At 38.4% G+C, this 22414-nt stretch overlaps 1 protein-coding gene across 3 annotated transcripts; it reads right to left on the minus strand.

Annotated features, from left to right (window-relative positions):
* Window positions 1-708: 708 nt before the first annotated feature.
* Window positions 709-21530, minus strand: fscn2b (fascin actin-bundling protein 2b, retinal). 3 transcript variants are annotated; one of them, XM_051915401.1, is made up of 7 exons: window positions 18446-21530; window positions 17486-17769; window positions 14624-16974; window positions 6808-6964; window positions 6455-6576; window positions 6180-6347; window positions 709-1676 (listed from the first exon to the last, which is right to left on the minus strand). In XM_051915401.1, the coding sequence occupies exons 3-7, from the start codon at window positions 15441-15443 to the stop codon at window positions 1471-1473; spliced, it is 1473 nt and encodes a 490-aa protein (XP_051771361.1). In that variant the 5' UTR covers window positions 15444-16974; window positions 17486-17769; window positions 18446-21530; the 3' UTR covers window positions 709-1470. The 3 variants fall into 3 exon arrangements, with proteins under 3 accessions (XP_051771361.1, XP_051771359.1, XP_051771360.1); XM_051915399.1 differs by having other exon boundaries at window positions 14624-17769; XM_051915400.1 differs by lacking the exon at window positions 18446-21530 and having other exon boundaries at window positions 14624-18408.
* Window positions 21531-22414: the final 884 nt, after the last annotated feature.

Here is a 22414-nt window from a genome sequence, read left to right on the forward strand (position 1 = left end):
CCACGCATGCGCATATTGCGATTATCCTACTCCGCACCGTAGTAAATTAAAGCTCTTTGGTGTATTAGCCAATATTTTTTTGTCTAGCTCATAAGTGTTACACTTTTGTTAGGTACAGAAGACAGTTTTCATGTTAAAATGTTCACTGTTCACATTATTGAAAGGAATTTAAGATTAGGTTGTATCTATGTAGGCCTACAATTTTATTTTAATGTATTTATAGTACAGATACTCAGAGACACACAAAGAACAGTAGCCTACACTATGGAAAACTTTATAACTGGACATGCTAAACAAGCCATGGAGGACATGTGGGGTCTTTTTGCTGCTTTGGTAGAATCTAGAATCAGAATTGAACATGAGTTTATGTATTATTATGAAGTCATTGCCACTTTGTGAAGATGGAGTTCAACTAATGGTGAATTGTGTCTACAAATAACCCAATTTTTTTGATGTCATTTTTATATCATAATAAATAAATACCTTTAATCAATGTAGGCACAGCTAACAGGGAATGTTCTTGAAAATTTATAGCTACATTCTGGCAAGGTTCTCTCAGTTATGAGTAAACATTGCAGAGCAGTAGCAAACACTGCTTGCCTGGGACTCAATTCTGATGCCTTGGCAGCCAATTAAATTCAGAGCAGAAACAATGCATTTGTTTTACCTAAACCCAGGATACTGTCAATGAGATTCATTCCTTCAGAATTAAGAGAGAGGATTTTATTGTAATAATTGTAAAACTTTTGCAGATGGTCTTAAGCACAAAAACGCAAATAAATCACAATAGGGAATAAAATTAATTTAATCCTGGTACATGTCATTTTGGTGAGATGAAGTAATTACTGTGTATCCTCTTCTATCCATGGTTGATTGGCTTCCCTGTCAGTTGCTACAGTAAGCTTAAAGAAACAACAAGAAGAGTTCATTTGCCCAGCCTAAATATATTTCTATGTCTTGTATGTCCATATAATACAAACACAGCAGTCTGTAACCCCAGAGAATAAAATAAGCTTCACTGGAACCGACAGGCATTGACATGGTAATAAATAATAGCACGAAAGACAAGAAAATAAAGGGTTTAAAAATAGTAATAAAGAAAAACAACAATTATGTATTCCCATGTGTCAATTTGCAAACGAACATAGAAGTGATTTGCCACAATAATAGCATGCTATGCAAGACTTAGGCATGATTATTACCTCACACAGTTTTCTTAACAGTGAGCTGATATGATAAAGGTTCTTGTCATGTTTGTTTTTCTTTTTCTACATGCTCATTTTGTATAGGACTATAAACCAGAAATGGTAAAGAATACATGCGTAATACTGAATACTACAATCAAATGCTGATTGATGGGAAACAGATGTCGGAACATTAAACCTCAACTGTAGCAATTTATTTTCTCACATCTGTAAATCCAAGAGTTTAACACAGGTGAGTGACAGTTCCTTAAATGTCCACATGGTGTCAGTATTCCCAGAGGGAAGAGCTGTCTGCATTCTCTCCGTCTCCTTTCAGATTGCCTCCTTGGTCTCCACGCAGGTATTTGCCATTTTTGCCCCTCATAGCTATCCGTCCATGCTCTAAGAACTCAAAGCAGAAATCTTCAGGTGTGTCTCCATCAGAGCACACCAAACCACTGTTGGACACATACCAGAATTTTCCACCAGAACCTGTAGGAAAACAATACTGGTCAGCTTCATAAAATAAATGACTTGAACCCTGCTTACAGGAATAGTTCACTTTCAAATAAAAATGTCCTGATAATTTACTCACCCCCATGTCATACAAGATGTCCATGTCCTTCTGTCTTCAGTCGAAAAGAAATTAAGGTTTTTGATGAAAACATTCCAGGATTTTTCTCTTTATAGTGGACTTCAATGGTCTCCAAACGGTTGAAGGTCAAAATTACAGTTTCAGAGCAGCTTCAAAGGGCTTTAAACGATACCAGACGAGGAATAAGGGTCTCATCTAGCGAAACGATCGGTCATTTTCTAAAAAAAAAATCAAAATGTATATGCTTTATAGGCACAAATGATCGCATCACAAGTGCTTCCACCAGAACGCGATTCCGTATTCTTCAAAAAGCTTACGCTGAATGTCCTACGCCTTCCTTATTCAACTTACGGAACGAACGCGGCGCCAGTTCCGCTTTTTCCGTAAGTTGAATAGGGAAGGCGTAGGGAAGGCCGCGGAACGAACGTGGCACCAGTTCCGCTTTTTCCGTAAGTTGAATAGGGAAGGCGTAGGACATTTAGCGTAAGCTTTTTGAAGAATATGGAATCGCGTTCTGGTGGAAGCACTTATGATGCGATCATTTGTGCCTATAAAGCATATACATTTTGATTTTTTTTAATCGTTTCGCTAGATAAGACCCTTATTCCTCGTATATATCGTTTAAAGCCCTTTGAAGCTGCACTAAAACTGTAATTTTGACCTTCAACCGTTTGGAGACCATTGAAGTCCACTATAAGGAGAATAATCCTGGAATGTTTTCATTAAAAACCTTAATTTCTTTTTGACTGAAGAAAGAAGGTCATGGACATCTTGGATGACATGGGGGTGAGTAAATTATCAGGAAATTTTTATTTGAAAGTGAACTATTCCTTTAATTCTGTGTTCATAAGCACACAGCAAAAAGGCAAAAGTGATATAAAAATATATTTAAAAATTATTTACATACTTAAAGCAGTCACCCCCCTTTTTGAGCATAGAAATGAAAATGCACGAACTTAAATGGTTGTATTTCATAAATGCTCAAGGTTGATCTTTTTTTTTTTTTTTTTTTAAAAACAGCAGATTATTGCGGAAATAAAAGTGTGAAAAAGATATAGAAGTTTGCTGCAAAGCAAATGTCCTGAACTAAACATTGTTTATTTTATACAAAATACATGTTGTACAAAATAACTTGGATTCTATTTTCTAGAAAATCAAACCAAGTTGTGTTTTAAATTTAAAGTTGAAAAGTTTGAAGTTCCAAAACTTAAGGTTCCTGTGATTTTTAGGCGTTATACCATAAATAGACGCTAAGTGACACCCACATTCCATTGATTTTTTTTTAATGCGTTCTCCTGTCACAAATTAAAGGCACAATATGGAATATTTTTGCATTAAAATATCCAAAAGCCACTAGCACAGTATTATATATTTTGTTCACTTGTGTACTTACATCATCCCAAATGTTTCCAACAATGTTTAAATCCAGAGCAATTCGCAATTTTAACCAGTGTAACGTCCCTCCTCATTGCGTCGCCTGTCAATGGCGTCATGTCTGCGTTATCCTCGATTCGCGCTTTTACTGCCGTAGAAACCATGGCAACACAGTGAGTCTCATGAAAAATGCGGCAGTAGTAGTTGTAGCGTCTAGCACGGCACTCTGATGTTGTTTTGCACAGTCGTTGTGGACCACAGTTATTCGTTATCATTTGTAGCAGGTTCTGACGCCAAAGATAACTCCAAGAAACGTAAACAAACGGGTGAATCAAATGACACAAGAACAGTTTTGGACAAGAGGGGAAATAAAATGAGGATCAATATCAGTGTGGCATTTCCTAACACTGTTTAACTGCAGTGTAATTAAATGCAGTATGTGTTATACATAAATAGTAAGTCAGCCTTTTTGCAAATGCCGTGGGTTCAAATGTACTTTTAGTATGATTGTTTTGAACACGTAAAACTTTGCTGCCTTTCCCCACCATTTAATTAGACAAATAAAGTGACATGTATGAGTAGTAATTTAGCATTAAACTTTGTTATTTGCAGCTAATTCAATAGAATGAAATAAAATCATGTGACGTAACGGTTATAAAACTTTATTTCATTACCTCATCCATGAACATGATTTGTGAGTCAAATCAGATTGATTTCCATCAGCAGTGGAGGTGAAGATGACAACTCCCATCATTCCATGCTGCTTCACAGTGTCATCAAGCTACGCCTTTGTTATTGTTTTGAATACGCAACCTCTAGTGGCGAAAATTACATACTGTGCCTTTAATACGTTTCTGTCACAATATCATTTATATCACAAAACTGTGGTCAAGTATGGAACCTTAATTCTCAGACCTTACCAAAGAAATGTGTTTTGTCAAGATTAGAAAAAGATTTGAAAAAGAGTTTGTACAATTTGAAACATGAGACCGGCCACTAGGGGGAGGGGCCTGCTGAAAAGTTTTAAAGTACAGCTTCAATAGAGTGGTGCAGGGATGAATATTTTTGTAGGCCAAAACATGGAAACAAGTTAGTATTTTAGCACTTCCGTTTCCATCGTCCTGAAGTCAATGGGTTTTTGGTTAAATCTTTTAAATAAGGTCCATGGTGAACACAAGCTCAAGATATTTTCACATTTTATTCTACAATAAAAAATGCAGCAGTAATACTCTCTTGTTGTAAAAACTTTTACTTGTCTTGAAAGGTGGTTGCTAACAAGCGGCTAAATGGGACTATAGAGGTTGTTGGGGACATTAAACGTAACTGAACAGGTAAACTCATCTACTTACTAGTCCGCTTTCACAGCTTTGTTGTGTTTATAATAGTTAATGAATCGTAATTTTGAATTCATGCTTCAAAATTCATAAAAGTTGTGCTCATTTGTGAAGATTATCATGATGAACAAAATGCGTAAGAATCATAAGCTTTTGTTTGTCATGTCACAGGCATTACTGTCTGCAATAATCCAAAAGCCAATGGAGAAATCCTATTGGGTTTTTGTCGAGGTAACCAGGGTGATACTAAATATGTCATCCCTGCACCACTCCATGGTAACGCAATGTCCCGCTACTGGGACACTGGCAGTTAACAGGTTAAAATGTTAAATGGTGCATTCCTCTTTTTTTGTCATCTTACATATTTCATAATATTGTATTCTAGTTTTATGGTTATAAGAAAATACTGTAACACTTTACAATAAGTTTTCATTAGTTAACTAAATGTTAACATAGGTTAATAAATACTGTAACAAATGTATTGCTCATGGTTAGTTCATGTTAAATAATACTTTGACTAATTTTAATAATGCCTTATTGTACACTGTAAACCCTAACGCTCAAAATAATTAATTGGTTTGAGTACGGCAAATCCAAATTAAACAAATTAGTTGAATCAAATGAACTTTTATGAGTATTTAGGACTTTTTTTTTCTTTTGAGTTCATGAAACTGACACATTTTAAGTAATCTGAATTGTTTCATTGTTTTGAGTTTCATGAACTTGTTTCTTTTAATTTAGACAAACTTAAATTTACCATTAAATTTTAAATTTGCCATGACACTCGAAAGGGAGAATAAATGCTAAAATTAAGTGTTATATAATTTTTTTTTTTTTTTTTTTTTTTTTTTTTTTTAATGCAAGATTAATGTTAAGTGGGGGATTTAGTAGTGTTTAATGCTCTGCTATCCTAATATAGAAGAGTTTCTGTTATATGGTGTTTTTTTACCATCATGGTGACGAGTGGAGTATGAGCTTAGTTTGAGAACAGGTATTTCATAAGTGTTCTATATTGCCGAACTCTCTCAGCAATTGCTATGCTAATGTTATCAAAGCATTGTGTTATCAATTAACATTTGCTGAATTAGCTAATTATAGCTAGCTAAATTTCCACTACTAAAAATGCAATTTAAGATGTTGGCGCTGATAGCCTTGTGGGCAGCACGCCGACATATAGCGCCACTGCGCTTTGGGCAACCCGAGTTCAAGTCCTGGCTCGCGGACCTTTCCTGTCTGCTATTATAATATATATATATATATATATATATATATATATACAGTCAAACCAAAAATTATTTAGACATTTTTTAATACAAAATCACAATCTGTCAGTTCTGCTTATTTAAACTTTGAATTTCTTAACTTAAAAAAATTATAACTGATTACCTCAATTTTTTTGCGTTTTGCCAACTTATTCGGGTTTACAATGTAAAGTGCTACCGAAAATACTGTATGTCTTCTTGAAAGCAAACAAGTTCCCTTTAAAATCATTTTCAGCTGGTTAATTAAAATGTTTTGACATTTATGACACTGACTACAATTAACAGAAGTCATTGCCAGAAGCTCTTTTTGCCCTTAAATAAATTTCCAGGAAATAAAAGCTGTTAATTGCTTTCCAGAAAGCTGCTTTAGGAGCTATTACAGGAAATACAGAATAAAAATAATTGAAAATGCGGCTGGAGTAAAACTCACCTTTAATCTGGTATGCTCCATCATTGAACTGCAGTGTAAATATGTCATACACTGAACGATTGGCGTCAAGTGTATTAGAGTTCTTATGGTGGCATACATAACCATTCTCTCCCCTCAGAATCAGAATGGGCCTATTGATCAGCTTCAGAATCAACTGCTCATCCTCACCTGGAGGAAAAAACAGGGTGGCATACGTTTTTCAAATAACATCTGATTTGATGTTATAACATAGATTTTTTGATTTTGTTTGTGGGTAGTATCAAGTATGAACTCACCCACAGAGTCACTGACTGCAGAAAGCTGGCCATTTTTCTTAGTGCACACGTATTTTCCATTGCTGGCTCGCAGTGCCACCCGTCGACCGAGCCACACTATGTCAAACATGGTGTTGGCACCGCTGCACACAATGGGAGATTGTACATATTAGTGTCCATAAAACATGTACACCCACAGAGAATAGTAGTAAATGAAATGACTTCACATTTTCTTATTTCACTACTGTGCTATGGATGCATTTATTAATAGTTACATAATAGGATTGTTGCTACTTTCTGTCATGTCATAGCTTGTATACAGTAAGTGAAAGAGAATTAATAGCAGAAAGTCTGAAAGTAAAGCTAAATCTTACGCTTCAGTAGCTGTTGACTGGATGCCTCCATGAGCGACAAGCGTCCAGTAATTCCCTTCATTTGTTCTGAATTTGCACTTTTTTGTGTCTTTATCAATTTCCATTTGAAACGTCTCCATGTCTGTCTCATCGTCCTGATTGGCTGAGACACTCACTCCTGTTGAAGCACATAAGACAAACAGGACTTAGGAAAAATGGTTTTTAATTTATGCATATATGGGAGAACAGAACATTTTTGCTTATTTCTTCAGAAAATGTTTAGAATAAAGTGAAATTGTGCCTCAAACATATTAGCAGTCTTACTTATTTGACATATTAGAAGTCATTGCTTGTCTCAATTAAATGTAAAAATAGGTTTATTGAGTCAGATTCACTTTAACTAGAAGTTCATGAAGGCTGTAAAACTTTAACAATATCTGAAAAATCTCCATAACATCAATTTATATATTTTACATACACATGCTGTTCAAAAGTTTAGGGTTGGTAAGATTTTTAAAATGTTTTTGAAAGAATTCAAAATGTTATGCAGCCATTTTGATAAAAATACAGTAAAAACAGGAATATTGTGAAATATTATTACAATTTTTCTATTTTAATATATCTTAAAATGTAATTGAATCCTGTGATGGAAAAGTTTTCAGCATCGTTACTCCAGTGTCCTTCAGAAATCATTCTAATATGATGATTTGATGCTCAAAAAACATTTATTATTATGCTGAAATTATGTCAGTGTTGAAAACAGTTGTGTTGTTTAATATTTTGTGGAAACCAAGATACATTTTTTACAGAATTCTTTGATGCATAGTAAGTTCAAAGAACAGCATTAGATTATGAAGCCCTTCCTTAACAGTAACTTTATATGAAAAAATGTATATATACTTTCTTATCTTTTAAAATAATAAACTTTAAACTTCACTCTCATTACTATGCCCCATTACAATCACACTGACTGACACTGACTATTAGAAGAATATATAACATGCTTTTCTTAGTACATTTCAAATGTTTCAGCTTAAACAAGATAGCGTGTGTTTGTCCTGAACTTTCCCCCAGTTTGAAATCCTGAAGGGAGACAAAGCAGCATGATTAACTTCACTGCCACGCACGACAGGCATCAACCTGATTCTGAGTCCTGTTCTGGCGCGACGTCTACAGCGGACCATGTTTATTTAAGACTCACATCTATAGTTAATGGAGCCCAAACATGTCACTCGGCTGTCTATAAACATCCTTTATATCAATGCAAGATTACTGTTGTTTTGAAATGAGGAGGTTTACTCAATCAGTCATGATGACAGATCCATTCCAAATCACTGTATTATTTGTAACATTAACATTTACACAACAAGACCACTGGCTGAGGTCTGAAACATTTTTCATATCCAAGCCATTAATCATGATTAGGCTTTTGGGTTGTATAACTCATGTAGACTCTGTGTGTTTCTATATATATATATATTAAAAAAAACCTTGTGTATTTTGGTCTATGTACATAGAGTATATTCATGCATTCTTATTGGCAAACAGCTTATTCCTGACTATGCGTTTGTATTATCATTCAATGCAGTAGAGCAAAACCACTTGTGATTATATCTTTCTCACTGCACTGATAAAACCTTGGCATAGAAACCACGACCTTGGCAGGGTCAGAGGCCTCGCTGCACCCTGCTGGGTTTCTATGCCAATTAGTCCTGGGATTGCTTCACGGCATCCATTAGACTAAAATATAACGCATACTGTAGCTTCGTTCAAGAAATATCTTGAAAACAGAAGGAACAAGTCATACATGAGAGTACTTGTTTACTTATAAGTGGCAAAGTATGGTCAGTCAATTCAAAATTTGTTGTAGGTTAAAAAGTTTTCAAATGCTATTTCTGGCACTGAAATGGAGAGTCTATTTGTATTCCTCTCTCTCTCTCTCTCTCTCTGACTACTGGTCAAATATTTGGAATAATTCATATTTTTAAATCTTTTTAAAAGAAGTCTTTTATGCATTTATTTGATCGAAAATACAGTAAAAACTGTAATTTTGTGAAATATTATTACAATTTAAAGGCACACTATGTAAATTTTCGCCACTAGAGGTCGCTTATTCTAAACAAAGGCGTAGCTTGATAACGCAGAGATTGAGCGCAGAATCTCGGGAGATGTCGTCTTCACCTCACAGCCAGTGGAAAAGAATCGGGACTCGGGCAGAAATCATGTTCATGAATGAGATTATTAATGTTACTGTAATATGAAGCAGAGCAGGGCCGAGTAATGTGCGAGCAGAAACGAGGCTGCTGGAGCGATTGCTAATGAGAGACGAGCACGACACACGTCTCGAGAGCAGCGGAACTTTTATTATGCCACTTCCGCTTCTTCCGATCAAGCGTATGTGGGATAAAGCATTGCTGTTTTATCATATTAGATACATTTGTGCATTGAAAGTTGTTATAGTGCTACTCTGCGTTCACTCGACGGCTACTATGAGATACTTGTTGCACACTGCAGTAAGCTAGATCGAAATTAGGTATGGTAAAACATGGTACTCGCGGTAAATCAAGAAAACAAGATTTAAACAATAAGACTTACTATGTTGAGTTATATAACAATGATTTATTTTCTATCGATGAATGTATCCGAACAGTTGCTCACCTGTCTAATAAAACACATAATATATTAAAGCGTCTTTGGTGTTTCCATGGTTTCTACAAAATTAAACTGGGAACTGAGGGTATTGTGGGTATGATGTAATTAATAAATTAAGTATAAATAAATAAAAACCCCTGTATATTTGAGATTTTTCAAAGATACTTCTCTCAACCAACTGTAGGAACAAAGATAATTTCAATCAAGAGTGTTCAAACTTTTGTCTGGTAGTACAACTAAATGATCGAACATGATCGCAACCAAAAAGGACGGCATCGTGCAAAATGCTTCAAACAGATTGTAGTGGCTAAGGCTCAAAGTGGATGTATCCGAAAATATCCCTTGATCATTTTCTTAATCCTTTAACAGGCCAGATCCTGCACCTTACCCCCTTCTCCCTCCACCCTGTCATCCTTCCTGCCCCTCCCCTTCTCATGCTGCAACCTCTCCTAATTCTCAGCATGCAAAGAGACACAAAGCTGCACCGTAGGGCCCAGTAAGCAGCTTTTTTTGAGTAGCGTATGTACAATCCTCCAGCTCCGAGGAAAACCAGTCGGGAGGCTGAAGTAATACCATTGTTTCGACGGGGCTCTGCAGGGTGCCCGAGACATGCTGGGAAAGAAACCAGGCCTATCAGCAGAATCTGCGGCCATCGATCACTCCACCGTGGAATGCTTTTTTTGCAATATGATTTAGGCTATCCATGTGTGCTTGTGTTTCTCTCTCCTCTGTCACTTTCTCTCACACAGCATGGACTATTTTTACAAATCATCATGGCTTATCAATAGACACTATCTGGTCCTACTTGGAAATTGGATTCTATAATCCGATTCCTAATGGCTTTAAGTGATAGAAACATGTGGTATGCAGGATTAAGACAATAATGAGAACACACAATGTTAATGCATTGTTTTTGTTGGAACCAAAGCACAACTACCAGCCAAAGTCACCAAAACAAAGTCTAGTTTCTAATCAAGACAAAATCAGGGATAACAAAAAAGAAACAGCTTCAGATGTTTGTCTTTCTCAGAACAGACATCACTCTGCTGCAGCGGTTTTCATTTCTGTGGCCCGTTACACTTTATTTTCCAATTTCACGTCTGACTCTGCTTTAGTTTTGCACCAAAGATAGAAGAAGAGAGGCCAGCTGGGGCAGGACACTCTATCTCCTCTGTTGATCATTCCTCATCCACGGCATTGTGATTACTGAGCTCAATCCTGAACTCCTGCGAATGACCTCACTCCCATCACAGAATGCTCCCTCTCAATTTACCAACCCATTTCTGTGGAATGTAACAGTACCCAGAGACAGCGAGAGGACCTTCTCAAAACTGGGGCAAGTAGATCGCTGCATGCGTACCAGGTCAAATACTTATCAGAGAACACAAAATATGCATGGGAGAACACTACAAAATAAAATAAAAACATACGAACTGCATAAAGCTCTAGTTCCGCTGTCACTAAAGCAGGAAGTGGACAAACTACAAATAAAATTCTGAAATTCATTTGAATTTTTTCATTAAACGTTTACTCATGTTCATATTATATTATAAAACGAATAGCTCCGGCCCTTGACTCTGATTGGTTGAGCCATGTTCGACGCGCGTTCGAAAACATACAGCTGACCGCATTACATAAGTATCGCTGCGCCACTGAGTGTGTATGTTGCTGCGTTTGTCTTAGCAACCACTCTTAGCAACATAAACATATGTTTGTTCTCTATTTGTGTTCACTGAAGCTTACTGCATTATGTAGAAGAGTATCGAGAAAGATGTCGAGTGACCGAGTGTATTACCTGCATACAAATTTAGCATTTTCCTTCAGGTCAGTCATAATAAAAAATCCGTTTGAATGCCCACTGTGATCTTTTCCTTTCAACATTTAATGGGTTTTCACGTGCCCTGCTGACACTGACAGCACTAGTCAAAGCATTTGTCATTTGTGTCATGTTCCGTGTTCACAAGTTTCAATATGAAAGTCTTTGCGACTGAGTGACCCGATCATAAAGACAATCTTTGCCGCCATCTAATGGCGAAATAAATGTAACGTCTGTTCACGGTCAGGGACTATTTTTTTCCAGCAGAAGGAAGCCTTTTAATGATTTTACTTCATGAAAGTTGCATTGATGCATATTTTTTGGCTTTAATATTTGTATTGTGTAGTAACTTCTCCGCGTCGTGCCTAATAACACCCTTTAGCTGTTATAAATTCACTGTAAACCACGGCTGCTTGGGGCTTATTGCTTTATTTGTCATGATATTTTTTGTGCTTTATTCAATTCTAAAAATGTAAAATAGAAGCATTTTCACTAGCGGTCCCAGACTTTTGGACCCCTCTATTCCCTGTAAGGGAAGATGTCTGCTTAGACATATTTGGACCAAAACTAAAGCTGTGATCTCCAAATGTACCAAGACAGTCACTCTGAGATTAATTTTTAATGGTAAAGTGATGCCACAATCCACTGTCTCTCATTTTCTTTCTTTCTTTCTTTCTTTCTTTCTTTCCTTTGTGCTCATCTCCTTTTCACCTTCCGGGCCGGATTAGAATGCTCCAGGGAACATTGGGGAGGTGATGAAGAACATGGTAACAGATCCACCCGCCTGAGTGCATGCCATCTTTCCGACTCAAGCATGAATGCCACACAACATGCTCCATAGCTGCTGTAGAAAAGTACACCACAACAAAACTAAACTTATAAACATCATATCTCAGCCAATAATAGTGATATTTCTGAAAAACTACTGTGCAGTGTCACTACTCATTATTGATTAAACGATCATCTGTGAGTTTGTGTTGCATCCCAGGGCGAGAGGCCCGGGGCTTAATGAACGTCAGACCTGCAGAGCTGATTGGCAGTCCTGTCTGAAGTCATCTCTGGTTCCCTTCATCATGTAGAGACTCTCTAAAAGAAATGAACTGCTTCATCCATTAGCAGAATCACTTTACCTAATTGCTTTTTGCACAGAATGAATGTGCAATAGATGGGGAGAGATGCTTCTTGTTCATTAAGAACAAATGTTCCATCTGGCCTGTGTCATTTTCCCTGTCTTTTTTCACCCATAATGAAATGCCTAGATTTTTTTTGCCAATATGTTGATACTTCATGTTTCTTAATGTTGAATTGACACTGAACAATTTAAAGCAAGGGAAACACACTGTAGGACTCAGTAAGAGTTATAATGTGTGACTCAAACATCTCACCCCTAAATTTTGATTACAATCCAGAGATTTCAACTATGCTAAAATTTCAGACCTCACAGTTTAGGATTTGTATAATAGCTGCCTTGCAACCTATTTAGCTACTAAAATTAAATCATTTTCTTTGTGCTCCCAACTGGTTCCGGATGCACATACCACAAACTTTTCAGATGGCATTAAATAGCTATCCCATGGGTAAACTAAACTGACAATACAACATCATGTCCTCCTCAGGGAACTGCTGCTAAAGTCTTTGATTTATGATCTTTTTACAACGACAAAAAAGCAATACCGTTCACCTGTCCACACCCATAATGCATTATGTGTCTATTCATTGTGATTTTGTGCCTGATCTTTCTTTCCTCCTGCATGTCTTGTTCTCTTTTCTGCTGTATACTTTCACACTCCATTGTCTCTTTTCCCCTTATTGGTTTTTTCCCTGTCGGGCCAGAACCCAACTGCTCCCGAAGGACTCTCTGATTTGCGTCCCCATTGTAGCCCAGCACATTGCATGGTCCCCAGATAAAGAAATGCGGCGGAAGGCTTGTGTTTCTGAAAGCAGACTCCACCATCATTGAAATGCCTGTCCACTCAATTATTTATCACACCTCGCCACTAGTGTGTGCATGCGTGCACACATGTGCTTATATCAGAGCATATTCTTTTTGTTATATAAAACCGCACTGGCTAAAAGTATATCACTCTGTGAAAAAAAAAATGCATATATATATGTGTGCATCTGTGAGAATGAGAAAGAGTGTAAGACCAAGAGAGAGAGAGAGAGATGGATGAGTGTACTGGAGAGGACAGGATCTGTTACTGACCCAGCTTCCTATGGTGGATATTCAAAGCCATTCAGTTTCTCCAGTAATTTATCTATTGCAGGTGGCTCAAAATGCTTACCAAGAGCTCTGCACTGGAGATAATGGATAATGTTACAGCATGCAAGATTTACATTACAGAACTTAGTTGCTCAGTCAAGACAGGAACTACAATTATGCAGTGTGTTTGTTAGCAGAGCACATGGCCAGCGAATAAAAATCAGCTATGTCTGGCAGATTAATATTAGCCTACTCAGCTGAAAAGACAGCTGCCATATATTATTTCTGTGAGGTCACGCTCATGGGCGTGACTCAGTGTTCACCTGCGCTCCAGGCTCGTTTCCATAGATTTGACTATGTGTGCATAGTTTGCCATGCAGCTGCAATTTTGCATGCAATTTATTTTCATGTATTGGTACACTTGCATATAAAAACACTAATGGGGAGCAAGACTGATAGCACAACAGTGCAAGTTATGCTCAGACTACTAAAATCAAGTAGTTTAGCATATTATTCAATCTGAAAATAACATTTTTCACTGAATCTACAATTGATATTCACATGCCTGCACTCCATACTCTAGCTTTCTATATCTGGTTACCCAACAGGTATTAGAAGTACTTAATAGTTGTAATGAGGACTCACATCTGTTACACAAGTCGCCACAGGAGTGCTAATGGAGAGGGACAAACCTTTTATTGAGAGTTCCCTTGAATCTCCTTAAAGGAAAATGAAAATTCTGCCATCATTTCATCCATTTCATCGCATGCCATTCCAAACCTGTATGACTTGCTTTCTTTTGCAGAACATAAAAGATGATATTTTGAACAACCTTTCATCTGCTTTTGTCCATACCTTTAAAGTCAGTATGGTCCAAAACAACATTAGACCCCACTGACTTTTATTTTACAAACAAAAACACTGAAACAAAATATCTTAGTGTTCCACAGTATAAAAATGTCATACAGATTTGGAAACAACATAAGGGTAAGTAAATGGCAGAATATTCATTTTAGGGTGAACTGTTATTTAATGTACTTTTACAATATTTTAAAGATTGTATTCACTCGATTCTACAGCAGAAAAACGAGGCTGGCCACTGGTATCAGAAGCATGTGGTCCTCCTGTAGGGAAATGTCAAAAGAAATTCAACCAGCACCACTTACCTTGTCGGATGGAGACAAATCTGTTGTTGGCGGCCTGAAACACCACTTGCGGATGGCTTTCTTCAAGATCAAACAGCTCGTCTTTGCCAGGTTTGGAGCAGCGTCCAGAGCGCAGAGTTCCAGTGGGCCCCATGGGGGTCAAGTATTTCCCCTCACAGTCCTTGAAGGCCAATTTGCCTGATTTCAGTTCCAAGGTGTAGCCTGTCCCACGGCCATTTTCAGAGGACAGTTTCCCATCGTTGCCTAGGAAGCGGCTGTCACTGGTCTTTAGACAATATTTGCCATCCATGTACACAAGAGTTAGAAGAGCATCCACACCCCAGGGGATGTTACTGTCCACAGCAATCTCTCCCTCTGGAGACGCAAGGTGGGCATAGCGTTTGCGGGCCACACTGAGCAGATTTGCCTGTGGGTGCAGGGCCAGGTGCATGGCCCATAGTTCTGCCTCGCCAATGGTCTGAGCGAAGCAGGACAGGTAGTCCTCTGAACCTCCAAAGAAACGCAGATATGGCTCGGACTGCAGGGCCCAACGGCCATCTGACTGTGCCACAATCAGAAAGCGGCAGTCGATCTCTTTGCTCTCAGCCTCACAGCTCACCTTGCCATCTTTGTCGGAAGCCAGGTAGCGACCCAGGTGACTGCGTAGGTAAACCACCTGACCATCCTGCTCATCCTGCTCTAGAGTCCAGATCTGCTTCTTCTTGAGACTTGGAGCTGAAGCGTTCACCTTGAAGCCAAAGGCCTCCGCTGTTAGATAGCGATTCTCATGATTAATAAGCCCGAATTGTAGCTTCAGGGCTTTACTGCCATTGGAGGGCATCCTGGCTTACAACCCAGAGAGTGTTGAAAGTCCAGAGAAGAAGCTGATCAGCCTGCAGACTTACAAAGTTAGCTCTCCTATGTGTCCTGATTAATTTTCTTCCAATTGGGGAAGGGTAAAGTGAAGTCCACTTCACTATAGACTCCTTAATGTAGCCTATTCTCTTCAGATACAGGCCTTAACTTTCTTTATTAGGCCTTAGTTCCTCTTCTAGTTTTGTCCCTGGTCCTGGCCTCCGCTCCGCTTGGTAAAAACAACGTCTTGCTCCCCGGAGAACTTGCAGAGGCTCTGGAGATTTTTTTCCTGTGTTTCCTAATCAGATCAGATTATAATCAGGAGGACTCAACACCTCAATCCAGAGAGCTGCTGACGTCACCCTGATCCCAACGGTTCCTTTTCCTCTGTGCCTCTTTCACCCGCTTTCTCTCTCATTCCCTTTCCTTCTCAATTCACCTGCATCTCTTGTCCTCTTCATTGGCTGCCTTTGAGATTGTGGGACTACTGATCTCTTAAAGAGATGCTGCTCAAGACCAAGTCACACGGTTTTACTTCTTCTAGATGCCTTAGTCGTCTCAGTCCTTCAGTCTGACATCTGATTAGTTTGTCTCCTTGTCCTCTTCTAAGTATTTTTACTTCAGTCACATCCTTAGGACTTGTGCATCCCTTAAAAAGACACATCATTGTCCTCCGAGACCTCGAGAAATAGCAGCATGTTAGTGTGCAAGGTGCCCACTAAGATGCCAGACCAGCTTGTCAACAAACGGCACCTGAAGTACAGTGCAGCTTTTTAGGTGTACTTCGACACCTTTTCTACCTCCCTTTCACCTGTTGTCCTCTTATGTTTCTTTTTATACGTCCTTTCTCCCCTCTCGGTATATTGGACGTATTCTTACACTAGAGACCCTTTATGGAGGCCCAGTAATCCACCCGTTCTATAGTGCTCCTGCCTTTGTCCTCCTCCCCAGTCTCTAACTCTTTGCTGATGGCGCTTTGACACAAAGCTGGGTAACCAGAGCCCTCCCCCAGCACCAGTGGTAGTGGCCTGAGAGGGGGATCGGCTTTCCAGTGCACACTCAGGATACAGTTACATGACTTCTCTGATTCCGAGCTCGGCTGGTCATCTTTATTACAGCAATGTGTGCATGGGTGTGTGAGTGTAGTTGGAGGTAACAAACAGATGCTTATTCAAAGATGCCTGACATGTAGCCATTGAAGACCAATTTACTGTGACTGAAAACATCTCTCTAGCTCTTTTCCAGTCACATAAGTTGTTTGCATAGCATTTCACTGGCTGTGTTGTCTCATGTTTGCGTAATGCTACACATATTGTCGATCCATTTCAAATCCCAAGCATGTTTGTTCGAAAAACAGTCTCCACCACAGGCCCCTAATCTGCCTTTCAATGATCCAACTCTTTTATTAGACCAATCTAATCCATAGCAGCCCCAAACCCCTCCTCCTCTCCTTGGGCGCGTCTTGGACACAGAACCTTCCATCTGTCGGGGACTGACCGCGTGTGGGACAAGTAAGCCTGAACCACACACACACATATACACATACACATACACACACACACACACACACTTTTCTAAGCATAGGAACAATAAGACATTCATTAACCGTTATTGGCTTTGGCAAATCTATCCTTTGTTTACATTTGTTCAAGATCCTCTAAGCAAAGATGTTAACCTTAGACATGCACTATGACCCTTACATTTATATTTACACTTTTATATTGTTGCCAGAAGCTTTGATAATAAAATAATAATAATAATAAATAATAATGTACAAGAAATTGCATATACTATGTTTGCGACGTTACAGTCAGTAGCTAAGGATTTAACTACAAAATCCAGTGCAGCACAACTGATGTGCTGTCAGTTGAGAACTTGTAAACCATTGTATGACACATAGATTTGAGAAATCTCAAAGATGGAGTCAAAATAACATCCAATTAGGTTCAGAATAAAAGCTGAAGTAACACACACAATCAAGTGTTTCTATATTATCAAAAATCAGTAATAGTGGGAAGCATATTTGACCTTTTCGCCATAATGAAATCTCTCTTCACTTCGGCTTTCTTCAATGGGCTGTGAGCTTGTCAATAGCAAGTAATCCCTTCAACAGCCTGACTGACAGTTTGGAGCTTTGCTCTTTCAAAGAGAAAAGCTATCATGACCTGTGAGCCAGGTTAATTCTACTGACTACAAATACAGTGTCGCAGAAGCTCACATTACATCACCGACATATCTTTCTCCACATACTTGAATTAATGTTTGAATTATAGCTAGGAGGAGGTCTCCAGATATATGAACTTGGTCTTTTTCTGTGGAAGAAAAATAAAAATAAATGGTTAACAATATGGCTAATATAGAAAGCACATGTTCCACAGTACCTACCCACGGGACACTTTCTGAATGAAAAGAAAGTACTGGGATGTGCCACCAGAGGGAGGCAGAGTAGCAGAAATTTACCAGAGACAGTGCAAAATATCATGAGGAAAGTTTACCTCTGTACAATAATCTGAAATATTTTACACCAATCAACATAGAAATGTCTGGTTTTCTTTTCTACAAGGTCCCTGAGGGAGCCTAAAATCTTTCAAGAATTAACCCCAATCAGGGACATAAAATGCAAACTAGTTTGCATTTTGGGAAGTCATACTGCAATAGAGAACCATCTAAACAATATGAACAGGAAGTAAATAACATATTAAAGATAAATTATACATAACACATTAACTGTCTGGTTTCTACTACCTTAAAGTCATTGTTTGGGCCCCCTCAGTGTAATTTTTACATTTAATTACAAGTCTGATATTAGTATTATTTCAGCCCCTAGTCCCTATACCCTAACCAAAACAACACTATTACCACCTCTTTTATTTTTGTTGGTATTCAGCTCACAAGTATTCCCGTGGTCCATTACCTAAGTCGGGCATGACTCTACGCAACACAGTATTGTGCATGTCCATGCATGAGTGTGTGCATGAGTGTGCTTACGTGTGTGTAGTGTGCCTGGTGCGGTGGTACCTCTTGATAGGCAAGCAGATGTTTTTGGGAGGCCAGCGCTGCCAGGTTGAGTCTGAAATGGTTCTTTAGAGACCATTACCCAGCTCCTCTGATGGCAGTCAAATAGCTATCATTACTACACAGCCTGGGGAGGGAGCACAATTGTCAGGGAGAGAGAGAGAGCAAGGAGGGGAGGGGGTGAAAGGAAAAAAAAAAAGCTTGAGTTTAAAAATGAACATTTCAGAGTTAACAGCCCCCCAGCTTTTTCTACCCTATTAACTGCAATGCTGTTATTCCCCTGCTCTGTCGGGAGCAACCCTGCCATCCTCAATACCACCAATATATGTAACATCCTTCTTTCTTGCTCTCCTTCTTCCTCTGTCTCTCAGTCTACCCAGCCTCTTCATCATCCCTCCTGCATTCTCCTCAACCTGTGATCTTTTCTTCCTCCTTTTCTCTCCTCCATCTCACCCTTTCCACACCCCATGCTCAATTTTTCCCACCCTGATCTCCTACACTCTGAATTCTAGGTTCTTTGGTTTTGCAACCTTGTTATATCCTGTCATCAGAACATCATGTTTCAGTTAAGATGGCTGGGATAGTCCTAGTATCCATCCCTGTTTTTCTAGGATTTTCACATAACTTGTAGGCCTATTTGTTATTTTTATCTATAGTAGCATAGAGTTTACTATTCAAGTACTAATTTCAATTTTTATTGTATCATAATTTATATGTATCTTTCAGCGCGAGTCATCTGAACAAAGATGGAGAAATCCAGACCTGATCAGAAGAGTGCTGATGGCTAAAGAGATGCCACCAGAGCTTTAACGTACAGCTGTGGTAGCCATGCGACTGGGGGTGACCTCCTCGTCCACCATGGGAGCAGCTAAATTGAATGTCTGCTGCATAATTCATAAGGGGTAAACGGGAAAGAGCACCTTCCATCAAAAGCAGTCCTCGATCTGACCTCTAGGTGTCACTATTGCTTTGCACGTTGACTTGTAGGGCTCACCAGAGTCCCTTCTTAAGAAAATAAGAGATTAATGCTGGGTTTGTCAGACGTGGTGCCTCTGTGACTGTGAGCATGATGGGATTATACTCACTTGACTATTTTTAATCTTTGTTTTATAGCCCCCCTCTGCAAACGGGACCTTACAGTCAAAGAAAGGTGCAAAACATGAGCCAAGCGATTTAAAGCTGTCTTAACAGCAATTAAAGGTGCACTAAGTTTTACATATACAGAAATAAAAAAGAACTTTTTGGAAAAACCATTAAAATTATGTACACCCACATGAAAATACTTCAGTCATGTCAGTCATCTAGAAAACAGCTGTCTTATTCAGCATGTAACGTTAGTGGGCTGCTTCATCATGGGCGCCGCCATATTTTGTCTATTAATTGACCAGATTACTACTACTACTAATACTAAAAATAATGTGTTTGCTTTCATCCAGTGCTCTAGGCACTTCCGTAATCATAAGCATTAACAAAACAAGCCAACATACTACAGATACAACAAAACAACGAAGCATGAAGCGACAGCGTTTAGTAACAAACTTAATGCTTCCAGGCCAATAGGTGTCAGTATAGATTCCAAAAGCACTGGAACTACTGAGGCGATTAAGTTAAATGTTTAATTTTTGGCAAACAAAAACTTACTGAGTCCACCTTTAAAAATCGTCAGTATAGGCTACTATACGTTTTCAGCCGTTTTTAGAATCAACGGTCATTTTCCCACGACTCTGTTGAATTTATAGTCAAAACGATAGGGAGGACCGGCGCTAAATATTACCCTCAACAATTTGGTCTGTTGCCTTATTATTACAACCTAGAATAGACATATGCTTCCTCCTCAATAGTGAGGTATTTTTAGATCTCACATCCGTCTATTCAATCAGACAGTTTATTTAAGAACATTTCATTTTGTGTGTGGGCTAATTGACACATCCGTATCAACAGGACCAATGTAAATTTCATCCTAATGTAATCAAGCTAATGGTTTATGGCCTAATGGATGCAGATTATAAAAAAGACGATGGATGTTTTATATACAATTTGCACCTAAACTTCGGGCCATTTATTTTGCTGACAAGAAAATGCTTCCCAAAAAGGAACTTGGATGAGGAATGTTTCATGAGGCAGTCACAGTAAAAAACGTGTGGCAGGAATGAGTTAACAACGGAGATGAATAAAGAACTGTATGAAACTGCCAGCCAATCCGTATTGAGATTAACACTTCGGACCCAGATGATTGGCTAGAGCGGATTCAATGCATGTTCGTTGATAAGTACAAGATTCCTGGCCCACGTGGGTCGCTTTACCGTTGCGGCGCTGCCATTGGCTGACAAGACTTCGCGAAGCCCCTCCCCCGCCACGTGATTGGCTTCACTATTCTCTCCCTCTCTTGTTCTCAGTCTGCGGAAATACCCCTGCGCGAGTTGGGAGTCAGCGCGAGCGTCTTCGGCTAGTCGCTTCGCATCTATCAGAGAGCGCGTGAAACTAACACGGTTCTGACATTTGGTGCCGCACCTCTTAACAACCTTAATATGATTTCCTTTAAAAACATGATTATTAGATATGATATTTAACTCTATCTTTTCCGCTTTTGCCTGTCTGGAAACACCATACGTGTAGCCCGGGGTGTTTTATTTCATCCAGCTTGTGCTGCAAGGAATTACTGGATTCAGATTCTCTCTCAGTGTTTATCTCATGCATCCCGTTCATTCTCAGCCAGTTACAGGTTATATACAAATTAGATAGAATGCATCAAATAGACGTGCGCCTGCAATTGTTGGCCATATAAAGCAGCTTGATCAGATCAGAAGCAGAAAAGTGCACAAGTGTTAGTGGGCATTTACACATGGTTGCATTTTTACAGATTGGACTGCCAGTGTAAATGCCCTCTATGATGCATTTGAGACGGCAATCTGATCACTGATCAATCCAAGACACATTTCAGCCAAGTGTAAATGTGTCTTCAGGTCAAAGAGTGTATAATATACCTGGAGAAACCAATCTGTTAATTTTCCCATGCATCTCAGTGGTACTTGCTCGGCTGGTGCATGGCACTCTGTAAGCATGCAATTCTTATGGTAAAATGTCATGAAAATTGTGATGACAGATATTTTTTTTAAACTAATCACCTAAACTTGCCATGTTGAGTGACAGGATTCGTTGATGGCACTGTCCAAAAACAACATCTAACATCAACAAAAATATCTACTATTTCAATCTACCATTTAAATTATATATATATATATATATATAATGGTAGATTATATATATATATATATATATATAGCCTATATAACTCTAATATATATATATCTCATTTATATATATATATATATATATACCATTTATATATATATATATATACATATATACACACACACTCTAATAATGCTGGGTTAAAAACAACCCAAGTTGGGTTAAATAAGGACCCAGCTGTTGGGTTAAATGTTTGCCAAACATGCTGGGTAGTTGTATTTAACTCAAATATTGTTTAAAATTACTATATGGCTGGCTTATATGAACCCAAAATAGGTTGGAAATTAAAAATCAGACACATAATTACTAGAGGCAACAGTAATAATCAAAAGGTGAACATTTATTAATAAGCCATTTAATGTTTATTATTATTTATTAAACTTATTAACATTTGGGCTAATTTTAGGCGAGCAATATCGTAATTTTTAAACAACAGTTGAGTTAAATAAAACTACCCAGTAGGTTGGTCAAACATTTAACCCAACCTGGGTTATTTGTTAAAATCAACCCAAGTTGGGTTGATAATGGACAAACCCAGTAATCGGGTTGTTTAACCCAGCGGGTGGGTTAAATGTTTGCCCAACCTGCTGGGTAGTTTTATTTAACCCAACTATTGTTTAAAAAATACTGTATTGCTCGCTTAAAATGAACCCAAAATATGTTGGAAATTAACATTTTATTAATATATCT

The sequence above is a fragment of the Ctenopharyngodon idella genome, chromosome 12, assembly GCF_019924925.1.
Source record: "Ctenopharyngodon idella isolate HZGC_01 chromosome 12, HZGC01, whole genome shotgun sequence".
In the NCBI taxonomy this organism is placed as follows: domain Eukaryota; kingdom Metazoa; phylum Chordata; class Actinopteri; order Cypriniformes; family Xenocyprididae; genus Ctenopharyngodon; species Ctenopharyngodon idella.